General features: G+C 25.6%; 1 protein-coding gene across 5 annotated transcripts; it reads right to left on the reverse strand.

Annotated features, from left to right (window-relative positions):
- Positions 1 to 692: 692 nt before the first annotated feature.
- On the reverse strand, positions 693 to 20,649 carry Rtnl1 (reticulon). Of its 5 annotated transcripts, none has more exons than XM_074255216.1 (7): positions 20,429 to 20,649; positions 18,901 to 20,350; positions 9,647 to 9,682; positions 3,936 to 4,143; positions 3,078 to 3,286; positions 2,895 to 3,000; positions 693 to 2,270 (listed from the first exon to the last, which is right to left on the reverse strand). In XM_074255216.1, exons 2-7 carry the CDS (start codon positions 20,255 to 20,257, stop codon positions 2,216 to 2,218), a joined length of 1,971 nt encoding a protein of 656 aa, XP_074111317.1. In that variant the 5' UTR covers positions 20,258 to 20,350; positions 20,429 to 20,649; the 3' UTR covers positions 693 to 2,215. The 5 variants fall into 5 exon arrangements, with proteins under 5 accessions (XP_074111317.1, XP_074111333.1, XP_074111326.1 ...); XM_074255232.1 differs by lacking the exons at positions 18,901 to 20,350; positions 20,429 to 20,649 and adding exons at positions 11,386 to 11,528; positions 11,604 to 12,071; XM_074255225.1 differs by lacking the exons at positions 18,901 to 20,350; positions 20,429 to 20,649 and adding an exon at positions 11,386 to 12,070.
- Positions 20,650 to 21,310: the final 661 nt, after the last annotated feature.

Consider the following 21,310-nt stretch of genomic DNA (forward strand, 5'->3'; position numbering starts at 1 on the left):
AAATAAATTATTTAAAAAATTGACATGTAAAAATTTTAATAAATTAATTTTCATCAAAAAATTATTTAAAAAATTGACAAGTAAAAATTTTAATAAATTAATTTTTTATTAAAAGTCAGCTGATTAAAAATAAATATTTTTTGACACTGAAATCAGCTGACATTTTATCAAAATTAATTTAACATACTTGATAAATTTTCTAACAAATAAATTATTAAAAAAATTGACATGTAAAAATTTTAATAAATTAAAAAATGCAATTTTTTTAAAATCCTTTTTTGAACAAATTTGTTTGTTGAAAAAAAAAGGAAAAAATTGTATATTGACAGCTAAATTTACTATCATTGACATTTGAAAATTTTTTTATTTTTATACAAAGTAATTTAAAAAAACAAAATTACTTCTGAAAATTAGTTGACTTTTTTTTCTTTAAATAAATCAGCCATAAAAAAAATTTATAATTTATTTGTTAAAAAAAAATAAAAAAAAAATTGTTAAATTTATCGCGGTAAAAATTATCGCTGTTATTGAGAAAGTAAAAGAAGTGATAAACTATTGGATTATTAACACCTCATTCGATAAATACTTAAAATAAATTTTTGATAAAATAAAATTTCAAATAATTAAAATTAAAAAACCATAAAATTAATGGCATATTCAGTAAAAAATAAGAATAAATAAATCATTTAGTGTCTTATTATAATTTTATTTTATTTTATAAATAAATCGTGCGAATGCAGACGTAATAATGAAAACGTCAAGAAAGCGGTACGCAATTATTACAATTTCAGTCGAACAAAAAAAACACTGTCTTCATATTAAAAACATAGTGATCCAAGTAATTTTAATATATAGAGTATTTTGTGGTGTATGTATTTATTTTATACATAATATTTATATATTTATATAAAGTTACCAATAATAAAGTTTAGATTTCAATGATTTTCCAATAAAATGGTTTGTTCGTTATTAAAAGTTACTTGCTTTAAATGTCTTAGACTATTTCTCTGTTAAAGGTGATCTTTAATATTTATATAATATTCAATGTATTAATTAAGTATACATAATACATAATAATAATAATAATAAAAATAATTACAATAAGTGATATTTTTATTCGCAATCCCCAACAGATTAAAGATTTAATCAGATAGAATATATTAATCTTTAAATTGTTAATTTTTTTTTAATTTTAAAATTCATATTAATTAAATCGATCGCCAACAAAAAACACAAAGGATCGCTGTACGCTTATCTCTTAAAATCTAACGATAAAAAATGAACAATTTTTATATCAAAGCGCATAAAACCAATTGATCAAAGATTTATTTAAATAGCATTGTTGCTATTTATATTCTTTAATAATTGGTAAAATTTAAATTTTATTAATTCATTTTAATTAAATGTTCTAAAGCTTTGTATAATATATCTTTTATAAACTTTCTTTTCATCGTAAGATGATTATTTATTATTTATTTATTTATTTATTTATTTTTTTTTTTTTTTTTTATTTAAATTTATTAAAAGTTTACCACAGTGTATGCACATTCACAACAACAATAATTAGCAGTTACCTCTGCTGATTTATTATTTAAAAATAATAATAATAATAAGATAAATAATTACATGCGTATGATGTGGACAATGCAGCTAGCTGAATGAGCTAATATGTACTCATGATTTAATTGTTTTATTAATAAATTCTCATTCATCAATGTAGAGTAATTAAATCAAATATCGACGAGAGAAAAGAGAAAAAAGGAAGGAAACAAAACAGAAAAAAAATAATTACTTGCATTTTTTTTTTAAATCCTTGGAAAAAAAAAAAAAAAAAAAAAAATTATTAAAATATTAGATTATCATTGCACTCTTAACATCAATAGTCGATGTTACTGCCGCAACAATAACGAACAATCAACCAATCATTTAATTGTTATTATTAACTATAATTACTCGGTTTTTTTTTTTTTTTTAATTTTTTTATTTTTACTTTTTATTTATGAGAGCTTTACGCTATTTATATTAATATATATAAATATATGAGTTGTTATAAAGTATGTAATGACGGATCGTGTCATTTTGATCGCTCTCCGACACTTTGGTGTCTCATGCACGTCTAAATTTTATTTCTGCTGAGTTTAAAACTCCACGTGAATTTTTAGTGATGTATTTTATGATCTTGATCTTCTATTTTTCTTGGGATAAACTAGAATATTTACTCCTCCTTCGTAGGTTCTGCCTTTTTGCCCAGAGGAATAGCTGCCTTTATTCTATTTCATCATAAAAAAAATTTTATTGTTATTCATTATTCATATTTAATTTTTTTTTAATTCAAATTTTCTGTTAAAAATTTTTATTTTTTATTTAAAATTATTTTTGTCAAATTTTGTATCAAAATATTTTTACAAAAAATTTATTTTATTTTTATTCTTGTAAATTGCTTTATTAAATAATTAATTTTTTTAAATTGCACTGTACTTTCTTAAATATTGACATTTATTAAGATATAAACTCATCCCGGTGTTACACTCATCAAGAGCTTTCATTTAAGTACCCACATGCATTTTTATATATTTTTCATATATAAATATATAAAATATATGAAAAATTGATGTGGGTACTCAAATGAAAGGTCTCAATAAGTGTAATCTCGGAGTGAGCTTATATTTGTAAAAATGTCAATATTTCTCAAGATATTTTTTATAAATTCAAAAGATTCAATTTTTTACAATTGAACCAAATAATTTTAATTTAATTCATTATAAAATTAAAATTTTGACTTTTTTTAAATTATATAAATTTTTTAAAAATTAATTATTTGTACATCAAAGAAAATGTAATTAAAAAAATTTTAACAGTAAATTATTAATTAGTAAAAAATTATTAAAACTCACTTGGCAGTCAATTCGTTAATTTTTCCTTGTACTAAAGCGAGGTTCTGGTCGATTTGAGCTTTGTTCGTTTCATATACTTTCGGAAGCGTGAAAAGTGCAATCACTCCTAAAAATTATTATCAATCATTAGTAAATTTATCAATTATTTATTTACTTATGTAATGGCTTAAAAAAAAATTTTACCAATGATGATGAGTGTCATTCCATTGAACCACGAGCCGACGTATGTCAAACACCACAAACCGACACTGAATTTAAGTGAATCAATAAAGTCTTCGATAAGGAACAATCTACGGAGCTCAGAAACAGCTGCGTTGGCGTGTGCTACAGCGATGTCAGCAACTTCATGGACTTTTTCTGCTGGGAGTGTAAGATCAACTTCAAGAATGTCTCTGGAAAATTAGAAAATTATTTTTATTAAATTTATCAATTAATTATTGGAATAAAATAAAAAATATATGTATAATAATTGTTAAAAATATATAAATAAACTATGATTCATATTTTTGTGCTCAGAATTGTTGACAGTTTTAAAAAAAAAATTTATTTTTAAATTATTTTTATTTCAAAATATTTTTTGTGATTTTTTCACAAAGAAGATATATTTTTAGATAAATAAATTAATATAATGCAGTTGGTAAATTACATTAAAGTTAGCAGTCACTTAACTATTTTTTAATTTTTTTTTTTAAATTGCAATTTTTATTTTTAAAAATTTCTTCGTTTTAAATTTTTTTTCTACTTTTTTTTTTTTTTTTTAATTGCATTTTTATTTTTAAAAATTTCTATATGTCAATTTTTTTTTATACTTTTTTCTATAATTTATTTGTTAAAAAAAATTCTTAAAATTATCAAATATCTTCTAAATTAATTTTTATAGTTAGTAAAATTTATATTTTTTGAGTATAATTGTAAAATTTTTGACTAAAATTTTTTATAAAAAAAAAATAACATCAAAAAATTTTATTTTATATAAAATAAAAAATAGATGCCTATATATTTTAACACAATAAATTTTAAAACAAAAAATGAAAAACTTACTTGAATGGATGTCCATCAGAAGTTTTCTGTACAGCTTGTACAATAGTTTTGTAAATCCGGAATCCCATAGTACCCACTAGTGTCAAAAGTGCTGTATATGAAAAAACGCTGATCAAACTAAAGTAGGTCAGTGACAGGAGTATGCTCATCACTACGCCGAAAACAATTCCTGTTTTTTCTGGCTGGCGCCAATAAATCAATGCCGCCACTGTAAACAAAATAACATTTTATATTAGTCAAATGATCTCTTTAATTTTATTATTAAATTTTTTTTTCATCCATTCATTCATTTATCCACTAATTAATAATTATTTATGCATTACTCTTTAATTACTTAACGAGTAACACAATAACAATAATAATAAAAAAAAAAATAGAATGGAAATACTGTGCTTCCACCCGTGTCTTTTTTACTCCCTATTTTATTTAACGAACACGCAACTTAAATACTACGTCGTATTCTCAACTAAAATCTTTTCTATATAAGTATTGATTTACAATTTTTTTTTATAAATTTAATGGAAAAATTTTTTCTCAAAATTTTGTATTAAATATTGAATATATAAAAAATTATTTTTTTGAGTGCGCTCCAAAATAAAAAATACAAAATTTTCGTGTAAAAAATTTTACAATTAAAAAATTGACTCAAAAAATTTTTAAATAATTAATTTTTTATAAATAAAAATTTTCTTTTAACAAATTAAAAATATTGCAAAAAATTAAGCACTAAAATACAAAAGAGCTAGCGGAAAAAAAATGTTTTATCTAAATAAGGTAAAGGTGAAAGAGCCGAAGAGACGAAGTCAATGGTAAAAATCAGGGTCATACACTTGAAGTGCATTTGAAAGGCCTTCACCAGGACAATTGTGTATTGTGTAACCTTGAATATAATATTTGCTTAAAATAAAAATAATAGTAAGTACATTACAGAAATTAATAAATAATTAACAATTATTAAAATAACTAAAAATAATCTTATCTTAAATTTGTCCATAAATTTAAATATTTGGCCAAAAAATTACAATTATTATTTGCACATATGTTTCTTGCGTAAATACAGACAATTAAAAAAAAATTAATTAATTATATTTACAATAATTAACATTTTGACAATACTGTACTTTTCAGGGCCGTTAATTGTCAGTTTGAAAGAAGAAATGAAATAAAAGTTGAGAAGATATAAAATATACCACGTGGAGCCACCATATGTTGGATTAATCCGTGCTCCGAAATATGTATCCGCAATTAATAAAATATTTGATTATCAGATTTGAGAGTTTAGCTCGTGATAAGTATTGTACTGGATGGTAATAAAAAATTCCGAGGTAAAAATTACTCACCGGAATTGAGTTCAGGAAGTTCTTCCTCAGTTCTTCGCGATCTTTCTTTTCTCACCATTTTTAATCTATTGTAATTATGTTTAAACTTTTGAATTAGCAAGTATTAAAATTGAAATAATCCTCCCGGTTTTAGCGAACGCGAAATATAACTACACAACGCCGAATAGAACGCGCAACTGAACTTACAACGGAGCTTATCAAGAATGAGAATGTATCTTGTGTGTTTAAATGTATGTGGTTGTCGAAGTAAGCTAAGCCGTCTATGTAGTTGATTTTATGTCGATGTCTGTGTTAAGAGTGAAAGAGACAGCAGTTTTAATAAAAAAAGAAAGAAATACGTCGAGGGTAGAATAAGAGAAGGGATAATATAAAAAAATATGGTTGACGAGTAGAGTGGGCTTGAAAAAACCTAACAAGTTTAAGTATTTTTTAAATATTATGCTACTGAAACCTGTTGACTGACAAAATATTTTTTTTTTATTTAAATTGTTAAAATTTTTTACATTTAAAATTTTTTAAAAATATAATTTATAAAAGTCCAATAATTTTTTATTATGTTGGCAAAATTATAAAATTTTTTCCCATATGTGAAATTTAAAACGACTCGCTAAAGCCGTAAAGATGGCGCCCCATTTTTTATTTAAATATTTTCTTGTAAAATTTTTTTCTTCCTAGAAGAAATAATTCTTTTTAATTAATCATTTTATTTTTTTACAAATTTAAATTATTAATATAAATTAAATTGAGATTTATTTGTGAAAAAAAAAAAAAAAAAAAAAAAAAATAAAAAAGTTGGCATTACTTGTGTCACGTGACGCCAACATTATTCTATGTATGATACGTGTATCATACAAATAATGTAATAACAGTAAATTTAAACCGGCGCAATTACACCCAAAGATTTTAGAGACAGATTGTTATTTTTTAATTATCTTATCTTTTTATTGTAGTTTTTATTAAATATTATTTATCATCTATTAATATATGAAGTATGTTGTATTTTATATCCTGTAGGCTGTATATTAATGATGCTATTTTTTAGTACTTATTTATAAAGTGTTATTTATATTTCTTGTTTGATTTGTACATTAAATGGATCTGAAAGGCATGCGTAAAGCACCGTCAGTTATTGATTCACTTTACAAGTAAAAGTCTATTATATTTAAATAGTACTAACTTTATTATTATAAATAATGTCACGTGCTTTAATATTTAATTTTTTTTTTTTAATTTTTTTAAATTGAAGTGATAAAATTATTTAGATTTTTTATTTTTAAAATATCAAGTTTGTAGATTAAAAATTTTTTATTGAACTTTGTTTAATTATTTAAATCTTAATTTAATTTGTTAAATTGTTTTATTTTAATTATTAGATTTATTTAATTATATCATTTTAAATAATCAAAAAAAGGTTCATTAAGTTGTAGAAAAATTTTTTTTCTAAAAGTTTAAGTAAAAATTGAAAAGAAAAATTTTTAAATTTCAAAATGAGTGCCATTTTTTTTTTTTAATTTTGTAAGCAATAAATTTTTTTAAATAATTATTATTTAAGTATAATTTAATAAAAAATTTTTTTGCCAAAAATAATTAAAAAAAAAAAAAGATTTTGGTATAATCTAGTTGTAATGCAACATTTTATATTTTTTAAATAAAAATAATTAGACTAGTTGACCAAAGAAATTATTTTGAAGTTTTATCTTGAAAAATATTTCTTTAAAAAATTAAATAAATTATTTTAAAACCGTAGAAAAAATTATAAAATGTTCTATGTTTATAAAATTTTAAATTTATTTCTTAATTCTTTAATAAAAGTCTTTTAAAAACTGAAAAATAGAGTATAAAATAAATCATAAATTTTTTTCAGTAAAAAATAAAAATTCTTTTGAAAATATTTTAAAATTTAAAAACAATTAAAAAAAAAATTCATAAATTTTGTTAAAAATTTTTCAATTTATAAAATTTATAAATTACAAGCCTAAAATTCACTAATTAAAAATTATTTAAATTTTTTTAAGAATGAAAAAAATAAATAAAAAATTTTTCAATTAATAATAATAAAAAAATTTCAAATTTTTTTACTATCAATTGATTTAAATATAAATTTACAGTGACGCTACTCCCTCTCCAACAACAATACAAAAGATGTTAAACTCTCACACTAAAAAAACTAAAAACTAAAATCTTTCTATTTCAAGTTCATCCAAGATTCTTACGTAACAAAAAACATAAAAATTTCCGGTTTTTATGGAGCGAAAAAAAAAACCTAAAAACTTAAGAAACAAATCAAATATCAAAGCACGAATTATTAAATATTATTAACACAATAAATCAAAAAACTAAAAAGTAAAAGATTATTTTTATTTCAGAGACAGAGTAGTTTGAATTGACCCAGTTAGAATCACGCCAGAACAAATTTTCGTTAGACGTAAATTTTCCACGTTTGGATGGAGATCAAGACCGAAGTATGTATGACTATATATCACCAGCTTCTCAACAAGAAGAATAGCCCGTGATGTCTATTGTCGTTACTCATTATTACAACATTTAAACAATCAACAATCATCGACCCTGTATTGTTGCAAGCTACTTACACTCTTCTTTATTGAACTTGATGTTCTTTAACTCGATTAACTGCTCCAATATATTATTCATTTTTAATTTTTTCCAGAACACTCTTCCTTTTAAATCACAGCAAAAAAAAAAAACACTGGCAATTTTTTATCCAACAAAATAAAAACTCAGTGAACAAAGACTAAAATGTTTAATCACAAATTAAACTGCACCCCGAATGAACAAATTGTAAGCAGAACTTTAGCTAAAATAATAATTAAAATTTTAGCTTTTAATTAATCAAAATTTTAGTACACACAAATGGAATTTAAATATTTAAAAAAATTTTCAGGCGTTTTCGGCAGAGATGCTCACAGACCGAAGGAACGTGTGGTTCTAAAGAGGATCCGAGCAAATGAAAATGTTGGCAGCTTACCAGGCAAAAATCTGGCCGAGCCGTTTATATTTAGTTAACCCACAGCTAGATTATATCTTCTATCTCAACCTCTACCTCTACACTTCTGCTGCTACCTACAATACAACTGAACCCAATACTTATACCAATAAGAAGGCTAGATAAATTGTCTCGGTTGGTATTGGTTGCAAGAGTATGAATATAATGTGACTATGCAAGTCTGCTCGCTCAATTTTAAGGATAGAAATTCAAAAACTGGCCTGTTACTGCACAATATTATAAAGACCTGGAAAATAGGATGCGTTTCCGGATCCAAAGCTGGTCAGTGGATTTTCAACTAAACTCCTCACCCTGGACTGTCCACGTGTCACGGTCCTCACGCTGCAGAAAGATCAGATTCTGACAGCTTAAAAAATGACGCATGCTAGAATGTGAGTTCAGAATTTTTTTAACGCTATAATTTCAATGCTAACGAACAGCGGGGGCTTGGAAATTTACGGCAGGTAAAAAAACCTGGACAGGTAAGAAGAAAATAAATTTTTTGAATAAAATGAGAATGTTGCTTGCTTCAGGCTGTAGGGCTTGTCTTGCAAGGACTAAGTTTAGAACCGTTTTTTTTTTTTTTTTTTTTTTTTTTTAAGTCTAATCAACTGCACGAGAAAGTTGAGATAACAAAAGGGAGAGCCATTCTGCAGCTAGACTAATTTTTTTAAGTGATGCAATTTTTTTTTTTTAGAAATACACGAAAAAAAAAAAAAAAAAAAAAAAAGGAAAAATTATGTTATATAATTTAACGTGGCGCTTTTTATAAAAAATTAGAAAAATTAGAGTTTCAGATTGTAATTATTACAGATTTTGTAAGATTTACAATGTAAAATGTTAATATTACATTGAAAGCTCTGAAAATTAACATTTAAATTTTAAATTTATAAAAATGTTATTTTAAACTCCAATTTTTCTATTTTTTTATATAAAGCGACGGTTGTTAATATTTATAATGTAATTTTTATATTTTTATTTTTTGCGTGTAATTTTAAGTAGATAAAAAATTTTTTAAAACAATTTTTTAAATAAGTTGAGAATAATTTTATTTTTAAAAAAAATTTTTATAGATTCTCGTAGAATTATTATAAAAATTAATTTTAAATAATTATTCAGAGAAAGCCAAACTTGTAAAGTTATTTTTCTGTCAACATATCCAAAATTTTCAGTCATAAATCTTGACAAGATTTAATGAGTATTTAAATTGAGCTTTAAAGTTGCTTACAATAGCTTTTAATTTTCTATTCATACTGTACTTTTTCTACTAGACTAAAATGAACTGAGCTAATTAAAAATATTTACAGAAAAGAAGGTGAGCATTAGTAACAATTAGAATTAACAGAGTATTTACAAAATGAAATTACCTTTAGGGTGCAGTCTTTCCGGATTAAACCATGCATCTGAAAATACAAAAAGATGTTAATAATAAATCAATCACAAGTAACATTAGAAAAGATAAAAAAAAATTATATACTTAATAAAAAAGTCGTAAAACTGGTTTCAATAAAATATGGTTAAATATTAAATTACTTTCCGATAGAGAAAGTAAACAGGAGATTACATAGAAATCATTGTATTTTTATATTACATTGAGTGGTAAATTTTCCTCAGGTAGTCTGTCCTAATTACCTCGTTACTGACAATGAGTAAAGTTTAAACTTCATAATGGTAATTTAATGAAAGGAATATAATTATAAAGACTTACAAATCTCTGATTAATGACAGACAGCAAAACAATACTTTTTTCTTACACAAAAAAACAAAATTTATGAGCCAATAAAATTTTAAGGAAGACAATAGTTATTTAGGAGTAAGAAAAAATTTCCCTGGCTCGGGAAACTTTTTCAAAAAATTTTTTATCTTTAATATTTTCTTGAGCAAAAAAAAATTACCCAAGTCAAAAAATTTTTTTTTCTGTGTAAATAAAAAAAATTTTGGAAAATCCAAAAGTAATTTTTTTTTTCTATAATAAAATTGATTAAAATAAAATACAAAAAATTACAAGAGAATTTTTTATAGGAGTTTTTTTTTTTTGGATAATTCCCGCCAAATTTTGAAATTTTAGCGGAAATGCCCGAACAAAGCTCGTAAAAAAATTCTTTGAAAATCAAATAAATTCTTTAAGCTCAAAATATGTCAGGAAATACCCAAACACAACTCCTATTAAAATCGGAACCCAAAATTTCAATTTTGAGAGGTCCATAATCGAAATTACATTTATTATTATTATTATCATTATAAATATTTAATACAAAATAAATAAACGAAAATAATTGAAAGAATTGAGGTTTCTAGTACCAATAGCAAAATTTATTATTTACTCATATCGATCTTCTAATGCACGAGTAAGTGTGCACCGTACAATCGAACAACTCTCGCGCAGAAAACCGGAGGTTATAGAACTTGAGTTATAACTCAGAAACCCTATATACTTGTCACTACTTTTTATTTTTATCAATTGTGATATCGTGAGATCATCATTGAAATTATAATTCAGAGCTTTTATTTTAAACATCACATATCAGATCCTTGAAGCAATAATTACGTACAATTACGCAATGATTAGATACAATGTTAATTATTGACATGAAAAGATTATACTCAGACTTTGTATTCTTTGAGATATATATATATTTATATATAGTCAAGTGTTGGCTAAAGTCGTCATAGTATATATTATATTGAACAAATAATATTCATTATTCTGAAATAGTTTACTTGCGAACACATTTTGTATGACCTACCGCACTAATTTTATGCAATATTATTATTTTTATTACTGTATTATAATTACTTTCTTTGTAACATTTATTTGCATATAATTATTTAACTCGCAATTTTAGATATTACGTACAATTTACAAATATGGATGTGACATTGAAATTATTAAGTCATGATGATCATAATAATCATTTAAAATAAAAAAACTTGTAAGTAATTCTAGAAAAATTTTAAATCTATAAATAATTTAACTAATTTTATAAAAATAAAAAAAAATATTTTTCTTTCAATAATTTTCGTTGATATAAAAATGTATAAAAACACAAAAATCGATAAACTATAAATAAAAAATATTATTATATATTATAAATAAAATTCTTACGAGGATTTAAAACGTTCCAAGCACAAGGACATTCACCAGAATTACTATCTTTTTTATAAGAATCATCATCCTTTTTAAGTACAGGACACGCCATTGAGTCGGAATCCATTATTAGTAATCAACAATACAAAACAACAATAAACCTTAAATTTGAATTGAAATTAAAATAATTGAATAATAAAATTCGTAGCACTGACAATTGAATTTAATGCGCGCACCTTGCACTGACAAAAATAATTAATAATGTACGCAGTTTAGGAGCGGCAAAAAAAAAAAATATACGCAGTGAGCACTTTTAAGAGATGATAGATATTTTTCACAGCACTTAAAACGGAGCTCGAAAGTTTGAGGCACCTCTGATGAGTTGAGTGAAAATGACAATACTGTCAATAGACTGGTGTAATTACTAAGGACTGGGTACGTAGTTTGCGTACTGAGTGTGTAGTACGGAGTACTAGTAGGTGGAGCTCGGACCTAAGTACGATAACACCAAGTATTAACAAATCTCCCTACTCTTATCTTAGGTATTGTGTGCTCATATAAATATATAAGTGTGTTATGGGTGCTCATAGATATGTAGGTAATTTATTGCATGTATAATAAATTTTTATATATTTAAATAGACTGACTCAAACAAGAGTGGCGACCGGGAACGTAAGTGAGCACTGAACTGACGGATGAGCACAGGCTGTGTATTGTCGAGTTGTCACAGTCGTGTGCGCGGTTTATCATATATATGTGTGTACGTATTGGAGTATAGTGTCATAGACTGAAAACTATGTGCACGTAATGTTGCATTACAAGTACTGAGGCTCTCTGTTTCTTGTCTCTGTGTCTGTGAGCTCTGTGGTGGGCTCTTATCGATCCGCCACCGTCAGCGGAATAGTCCGCGCATGGCCGGCCTCGGTTACTATCGGACCCGATCGCGAGTACTCGTTGCGACAAATAAAGTAGAGATAAATTGTATTTTTCAAATTGTCATCTTCATTTTTTTAATGGAATTTTTGTCACAGAGATTAATAAATTTTGGAAACTATAAAAAAAATTTTTTTTTTTTTTTTGGAGTTAATTTTAAATAAATAAAATTATGTTTTTGTAAAACAAGTTAAATATTAAAATTAAAAAACATCTGATTGTTTTTAATTTTTATACAAAGACAAAATTTTATGAAAAAAAAAAAATTTTAATTGCGCGTTTAGTATTTTTAAATTTTTCCACGTGGAAATTTTTTTTTTACAATAATTTCTGTATTGTAATGTTTAAAAAATTTTTTTTAATAAATAAAAAAGCAATTTTTTAAATATTTTTTTGAATTAAAAACAAAAAATTTTCAGTCTGCTGATTTTTGTACACTAAATTGAATTTTTTTTAAATATTTAATATAATTCCCATGATTTAAAATTTACTAGATTCATGTTTAAATATTCAGCGCGGATAAAAAATTCTTTTGATAAATATAATATTATTTAATTTATTTAAATTGTTATCTTTGCAATTTAAAATAAATTTTATTATGATGTCCCAGTTTAAATCATTTTTTATTTTTTAATTAAAAAATTCAACTTTTTTTTTTTAACACTCCCAATTTATAAATCGAATTAAAAATAATTTTTCAAACTAATAAACTTTATAAAAATTACTATCAATTTTTTAATTTTTAATTTTTATTTTAAGATAAAAAAAAACTTTTATTTTAAATAAAGTAAAGTTTCAATAAAATGACTAATGAAATAAAAATTAAAATTTTCATTTAATTAAAAATGACATTGACCTTTGTTGGCCTTTAACAAATGTCACTTTAAAACAAAATAACTTTTATTTCAACCGAACAGATATTGGAAAAAAAAAAAAAAAAAAAAATCATAAATAATATTTATAATTTAAAAAAGAAATATATATTTACTTAAATGTAATAAATAAAAAATTCTGACATAAAATACGTTCCAAATGATTTGAAAGACTTGTTAAGGCAACGGCAACATACAACCTGGCCATGATAAAAGTACTGAATTTATCTTACGTAATATTTCAGAACAATGACGACCTATACGATGCCTACAAAACAGGGAAAAAAGCACGTTATACTTTATACTTATAATAACAAATTGACCGATAGGAATAAAGGCTCTGACATATAATATAAATACGTAACTCGTCTGCAAGCCGTCATGAAATATAAAAGAGCATGTTGCGCTTTGCAGACTTTCTGGCGCCCACGCAAGCGTATTTACACTCACCCTCCGTGCTGCAAATTCATGTAGGACGTTAAACCATATTTAATACGCGATAATTAGTATCGATGCACTCAGATATAGATCCATCGAATGACTCTTGTACCTCCCCTTTGTCCTTTAGACTCTTGATCAGTTTTTACCAGTCTATTTTTATTTTATTTCAATCCCAAGTTATTGAGATGCGGCTCTTAATTACCACCGATCAGCAATTATTTATTGATAATAATAATAACAATGATAATTGATGATAAGTGTCCTGTATAGACTTTGAGTTATTGAATTTCATTGATAAATTAATAATGATCATTAACAATAATTATTTGGACTGACAATCACTGGCTTCAAGCCCATCGACGGAATTAAGTTATTAAAATGACAAGGGCTTTGCTAAGAACTATTTTTATTTAAAATTTCAGCTTTTAATTTTTATCAAACGTTTATTATTTTATTTAAATGTAAAATAATAATTTTTGTTCTTAAAATTTTTTTTTTATATTAAATTTAATATTATTAAATAAAAGCTAATTTTATTTATTGATTTAATTTTATTTTTAGGTAATTATTCACAAGTTGGGTCAACCCCATTTTTGGCCATAGAATAAATAATTGAGGCAATAAAAATTTACTTAAATCAAGAATAATTTCTTGCCTTAAGAATTTATTCTCTTGAATCAAAAAAATAATATTCTTAGTTCAAAATTTTGGCTCTTGAGTCAAATAAATTTTTTTATCAGTGTAGAAAAAAAATTAACATTTAAAACATTTTTTTTTATTCTTACATATTTTTTTTTTTTTAAAATACATAAAGAAAAAAAATTTTTCCCACAACCAAAAATTATTGCACATAATTAGCTTATTATTTTAATTAATTTCATATTAAAAATAAATTAATAACCACTTTTTCAACCCTCAGTAATTTTTTAAAGTTACGTGCACATTTCTACCCTACCGATGGTCAATAATAATCACAAATAAAATTTACCGTTTCGTATAAAGATAAAGAAGTTTTCTTCTGAGAAAATTCCCGGGAAAAACAATAAAATTTTTACTGGGTTCAAAAATTAAATAAATAAAAGATTAGATATCTTAGTAGACTATACCAATAAATAAATATCAATTCATTATCATGATTGTGAATAATGATATAATACAAGAAGTTGATAAGAAATATTTTTAAAAATCTATAACGCAATTTTAAAAGAACTAATCGATTGAGTTTTTAGATAATGAGCCAAACAATTATTATTATTATTATTCGAATTGTTATTATTATTGGCTATTAGACATACTAATAGCAAAGTGACTAATTCTTTAGTCAAAGAAGCATTAAATATTTAACGACATGATTTTAGATTATAATCCAGTGAAGTCATTCTATTCTGAGTAATATTAATCATTACACAATCTATTTTTATTTTTATTTATATACAATATTTATATTGTTATTTTTATAAAAAGAAAAAAAAACTAAACTTGGTGAAGCGAAACCGAATAATAAATTTTTTTTTCCAGAATCTTTGGATTGAAAACTTTTTAATATTGTTGTTGTTAATTTTAATTGGTAAATAAATGCTTGGCCAGTTTTAATCTTTTAATAAATCTAGAGAAAGCTCATTGAGATTCGATGAGCATTAAATACTGGACATTATTTTTATTCATTGGCTGTGACCTCATTCGAGAGCAAAGGTATTACTCTCCGCAAAACACGTAATGCTTATATCATGAATATGGATATTAAATTGCAAAGAGGATGAAATCGACCGCAGGTTTGACTTTTATTAAAAAATATATATCTTTTTTATCCTGATCAGTTTTTAAATTAAATAATACATTTTTAAATTAAATAAATTTATTTTAAAAATTTTTTTAAGAGTTTTTGTGGATTAAAATATTTTTTTCTAACTGTAAAAAATTATTTTAAAAATAAATAATAAAAAAATATATGATAAAATTTTAATTAACTAAACAGAACTGTTTAAAATCAAAATAAAAGATTTCTAATTTTTCATTCCATAAAAATATAATTAGTTGACAAAGTTCACCAGAGATATGCTAATTAGTAAGTGTTACTTTAGAGTAATTAATGCGTGTCGTTAACTAGTTTGATAACGAACAAAAAACTGATGATGATAAAAAAAATAAATTAAATATGTATTTTTGTAAAGTTAATGCGCGTTCAAATATAAATTATAAAAATAAATATTTTCTAAAATTGTTTAATGCTTGGAATTTAAAAAAACAGAACAAACTGTTAAATCAATACAGCAAACAATTACAGAAACTTGCGAGACTATTTTTCCAATTTGCGCAATCATCTCTTAAAATCAATTATTTTTTTTTACACAAGAATTATGATTAAAAAGTAATTTTTTTTTTTATAGTCTCGTCTTTTATAACAGAAGTAATTTTCCTATAAATTTTTCGAGGGTAGCCTCAAATGACTTTCCTTCCAGACACGTAAAAAAGTATCAGGGACAGGGTGAGAGTGAAGTAAAGCCCGAAGTCGGTGATGCGGGGTGTATTTAAGGGTGTCTCGCTGCCGATCGATATAATACAACCGCTTACTTGAAACAACACACATACACCCGACATATGATGACTTAAGCCCCACGTTAGTAACAAACACTCTTAACTGATATACTAATACTATGATTCACATATTAAGCTATTATACTCCTATATGTATATATAGACATTTTCCCTGCACATGTGTTAATGTGCGTCATCCAATTTATTATCGTGCACTCTACTCCTAACCCCCATACCCACACCCCTAGACCCCATGCTCATTTCTCATGTCACTTGTAGGTAGTATGCATTACATATTTTTAAAATATAATCGCCTGAAATTTCTATTTTTTATTTTACTCCATTATTATTAGAATTAGAATTATTTAAAAAAAAAAAATTAGTAACAAAATTTTAATTTAAATAATAATAATTTCAACTTTTTAAAAATTTTAAATTTTTTCATCATTATAATTATTGTTATTATTATCGTTTTTAAAAATATAAGCTCATCCCGATGTTAGACTCATCAAGAGCTTTCATTTGAGTACCCACATGCATTTTTGATATATTTTTCATATATACATATATATAATATATATAAATATATGAAAAATTGATGTGGGTACTCAAATGAAAGGTCTCGATGAGTGTAACATCGGGATGAGCTTATATCTTTAAAAATGTCAATATTTCTCAAGATACAAGGTAATTTCTTAATTATGTATCTAGAGATAGAAAATTTTCGAGTGCAGCCTAAATATTTATCATAATAAATTAACTATCGGTAAGAATAATATGAAATATTGAAAAGGCACAAATTCAAGTCAAGGCCTTTGAATTAAACTAAATTTCACTAAAAAAAAAAAAAAAAAAAAACGATTTTATCATATAATTATCCTGGAAAAAAATTTTTCTTATTTTTTTAATAATATAGATTTTTTTTTTTTTTTTTTTTTTTTTTTTTTTTTTCATTAAGAAAGTAATATCTAAGCCATTACCTAATTAGCTTAAAAAACGCGACATTGAACATTAAATATAAAATACAAGATAATGTATACAAAAAAAAATATTTTCGCCACTATTATACACGCAATTATCTTAAATGTTTGTGTCGCAACCCTGTTATTAAATTAACAAAAGAATGAATTTTAATTACAGAAAAATAAACCTACTGTGACTTAAACTTATTATTGTTATAAAAAATAAACTAGGCCTTTCCGTTTTCGTATTTAGTGTTACAAAACGGTGTAGCGAGTTTTTTAAAACAAAAAACACTTAAATAAAACGCTAAGATAAAATGTAACTGTTGACTCGGTTGGATGGTGATTCAAACGCTAAATAAAACTCCAGATTATTTATATATTGTTCTAGAGAGTTTGAATGATGATTAATTTAATAAACAAAATGGATGAAATACTTAAAAGAATAAATAATAGACTTATGATAATAATAATAAAAATAAATTAAATTATTTAGTTAAAAATACAAAATAAATTATTTTTACTATTTAAAATAAATTACTTTTCATCAAAAATTTTGTAATTTAAATAATTTTTTCGCAGACTAATTGCATAGGAATAGTAAAAAATTTTTTTCCTTAAAAGAAATCCAAGTACTCGTAACTCTTTTGTGTATCTAAGCGGAAGTGAACGGGCCAGGTAACTACGAGTACAGCCTACTAACATAAATCTTATTAGACTGTTCTTTTAACGCTACTTTTTCGTTCGTTATACCGCATATGTTAATTAATATGATAATTAATAATGACAATATAATCTATATTTAAATAAAAGTACTATTTACAAATGTACAAGTGCAAATGAACTGGCAAGCACAAGCATCAGGTAAATTTACAATTTTGTCGACTCTAGACTAAATATTTATCAATAATAAATAATAAATATAATTTGGAGTTTAGTTATTAGTTACACATGTGAGTATTAATTTGTAAAATCCACATTACTTTAGTATGAGTCATATAATCTGTCGCTAGTTTAATAGTTGGAATATTAATAGATATTCCACCTACACGTTGCCGTCCGGATGACACTGACACTGTAGCAAGGCTTTTAGTGTGTAAAGTTAATATATAATAAATAATATTATACAGATATTATTACACATGGTAAAAGGTGTACATTTTATACCCAGTATGACAGTGAATACCGTAAAGTAAAGGTCTTCCGGAGAACTTCCGCTTTAATATGCAAAAGGGTATCGACATCAGCGAAACAGTAGTCGAGCGAGACTGATGACTCACCAAATTACGGCTTAAGTTACTTTTTAGTACAGGTGGATTTATTAAATAAATTAATAAATGTAAAATTTTTAATTCATCATTAAACAGTAATTTCTATACTTATGTACCTCTAAAAAAATCTTAAAATTTAGAATCCCGGAAAAAATAGACAAAATAAAAGGTTCACTTGAGCCAAGAAAATATTTTTCTTCCTAATGATTTTTTTCAGCGAAAAAAAAAATTTTTTTTTGACAAAAAATTTAGTTTTTAATAGAAGTAAATTTTTTTGTTTAGAGAAAATTTATCTCTTGCTCCAAAAAATTAAATATCTCGAAAAATTTCAAATAAATAATTAAAAAAAAAAATTTCACCTGTAAAAAACTTGAAAAACTATAAGTGAAATTTTTTAGAAATATCTTTTTAGTTGTAATTTAATTAATAAAAAAAATCAAAAATTTTCAGTCTATTTTTTCCGATCACCTAAAATTTAAGGTCAAGTTTAAACTACCGTAATTAAAATAAAAAACTCACCAAGTCCCATGTCGGAGAAAATTTTTCTCGGCGCGATTTCGTCATGCTCGACAAGATATTTCTTAGCTGGCAAACTGCTCGTAAATTTACGTTCCTGAGTGATAGTTTCTGCAGAAGAAACGCTCGGCTTAACAGGAACCTTGGCTGGAGAAGGTTCGGGCTCGGATTCAAATTCAGAGTCTCCAGTCTCGTTGCCAGCCTGTGTATTGAGCTGGTGACTTTCCACAGACATGTAATCACGGGTCATTTCAAATTTATCATCCGGGTCCTCCTTGAGCAGCGGAGGTAGCGGTTTAGTTGGCGCGTTATCAATAGAATAATCATCGTGTAGATCAATCACAGGATTGTTTGAATTTTTTAGCACTTCTTTTTCCTTGACACTGTTTTCATTGAACTGATACTGAGGCAGCGGTTCGTCGCTGAGGAAGTCCATCACCGGGGGTTTCTCCGGCTGGGGAAGAACGGAGGACTTAATGTCGCCAATAATATCATCATCATCTTGGTGATGGAAGACGTCTTTTTTTCCATAATTCTGATCTTTGTCCGGATAATCCTTGTCTTTGGTGGATTTGTTGTTGATCAAGCTGTCGTTATTGAACGAAGAGGAGGACAGAGAGTCGGGAGGACTCAAGTCTGAGCCAATGTGTTGTTTATGTTTGTCAGAGAGGTCGTCAGCCTCGCCAAGGTCATGGTTGTCATTGTGCTTGGTTTTTTTCTCAATCACCAGATCCGGAGAAATACTCGCTGCGGGTGAAAAACTTCCACCCATCAGAGGCGAGTCACAGTTCAGTAAATCCTTGACGCTGTCTTGATTATCCTCCAGATCTTTATCTGGATTATTATTTTGATAACTATCGAACTCCTTGCGCCCGAACTCCGGTGACATTTCCGGAGTGTCTTGATAAAATCCACTTCCACTTCTTTCAGTCTCCATGAACGCCATTGTCGCAGTTTTAGTGTCAATTTTAGGTATTTGACTAGGCTGTTGTTGCTGATTGTGTTGCTGTTGCTGCTGCTGCTGCTGCTGCTGCTGCAGTATCTCGAAAGGATCCAACGGCTGCGCACTAGGTGACAGACCGCTAAACTTTTCCAAATCCGCTGAAGGTGGCGGAGTCGCTGGAACCGGCTGCAAAATTTTATCCTCTACCTCAGTCACTGTAGTATCCAGAAGATTTCTCTCCGACAGTTTTGTCGCGACTTCCATTAAATCTTTTGGAGCATGTGAATCCAGTAAATTTATTCCACTGTCCTTGCTGTCATCCGGCGACGCAAGATGCTCCAAATGCTCAAAGTCGTCCATAGAATCCGTCTCGCGTTTTATTTTCTCCATTCCCTGGACTTCTTTGTCCATTTCCATTTTTTTTTTTTTTTTTTTTTTTTTTTTTTAATAAATACTTCTAAATAATTGATGTAAAAAATTAACACTAGATTTTTCACTCACTTTTTAAATCTGCAATGCGGAAAAATAATAATATTAATATTAATGATAAAAATAATAATTATTATTGATAAATAAAATATTTAGTACTTTTAAAAATATCACTTTTTGAATTTCCGGCTTTTGAAGATCCAAAGCCGGTTGTTACTTGCTCCGTACTGTTTCTTGTAAAAGCTGTATCTAGTTTATGTAGTATCTAGATTACTCCGACGTTCTCAGCTGTCAAAACTCACCAGTGCACATGCGGAATAGCTTTATCCTCTAATTCTAGCAGTAGCAGTTGCTGGACGTATATCCCACCATCACAGAGGCAACCACCAACAACCAACACCTTTTTCAAATAAATTTCTTCATAAATGACTCACAGTTTATACTCGACTGACGTCTCCCTCTGGTTGCCGCGCGCAAAACTTGTCTTCATTAAATTTATTAATGTTCTTTATGAACGTCAATTTCTAAGAAACAGCGAGGTTGTCTTCTGACACTTGTCTGAAATAAATGATCGATTTATTTATTTATTACTTGATAAATTTATCGCTACTTGTTGATAGTATGAACTAGTGTGAGTAAAATGAATTAATAAATTGTTAAAAAATATTTTTTTATGACAAGAACAGGCCCGTTTACAAATAGCGACGACACTGCGACCGTTTGAGGTTTGGAAGTTGTTGTTATTTTGAAAAATGGCAGTCTAACGATTCTGCCGGTATTTGTTTATTTGATATCTATGACACTGAAGTTAGCAGACGTCTGAAAATTTTTTATTCATTAAATTACAACTAAAAAAATATTTATAAAAAATTGCACTTACAGTTTTTCACGTTTTTTACAGGTGAATTTTTTTTTTAATTGTTTAATTGAAATTTTTTCCATTAAAAAAATTTTAAATGTCGGCTAACTTCATTTTCATTTAATTTTTTAATGTCTTGAAGTTATAGTTGTGTTTATATTTATATTATAAAGTAAATATCA

The sequence above is a fragment of the Cotesia typhae genome, unplaced genomic scaffold (genome assembly GCF_013202065.1).
Source record: "Cotesia typhae breed Kobodo isofemale line unplaced genomic scaffold, CoteBio_Ctyphae contig_123, whole genome shotgun sequence".
In the NCBI taxonomy this organism is placed as follows: domain Eukaryota; kingdom Metazoa; phylum Arthropoda; class Insecta; order Hymenoptera; family Braconidae; genus Cotesia; species Cotesia typhae.

What these genes read in the sequence shown, in the direction of transcription:
- Rtnl1 (XM_074255216.1), bottom strand. Translation starts at nt 20,257, where the DNA reads ATGGAAATGGACAAAGAAGTCCAGGGAATGGAGAAAATAAAACGCGAG. An exon ending in TCTGATGGACATCCATTCAA is followed by an intron (nt 3,287 to 3,935) that starts GTAAGTTTTTCA and finishes CTAATTTTCCAG; the next exon opens with AGACATTCTTGAAGTTGATC. An exon ending in AATGACACTCATCATCATTG is followed by an intron (nt 3,001 to 3,077) that starts GTAAAATTTTTT and finishes AATAATTTTTAG; the next exon opens with GAGTGATTGCACTTTTCACG.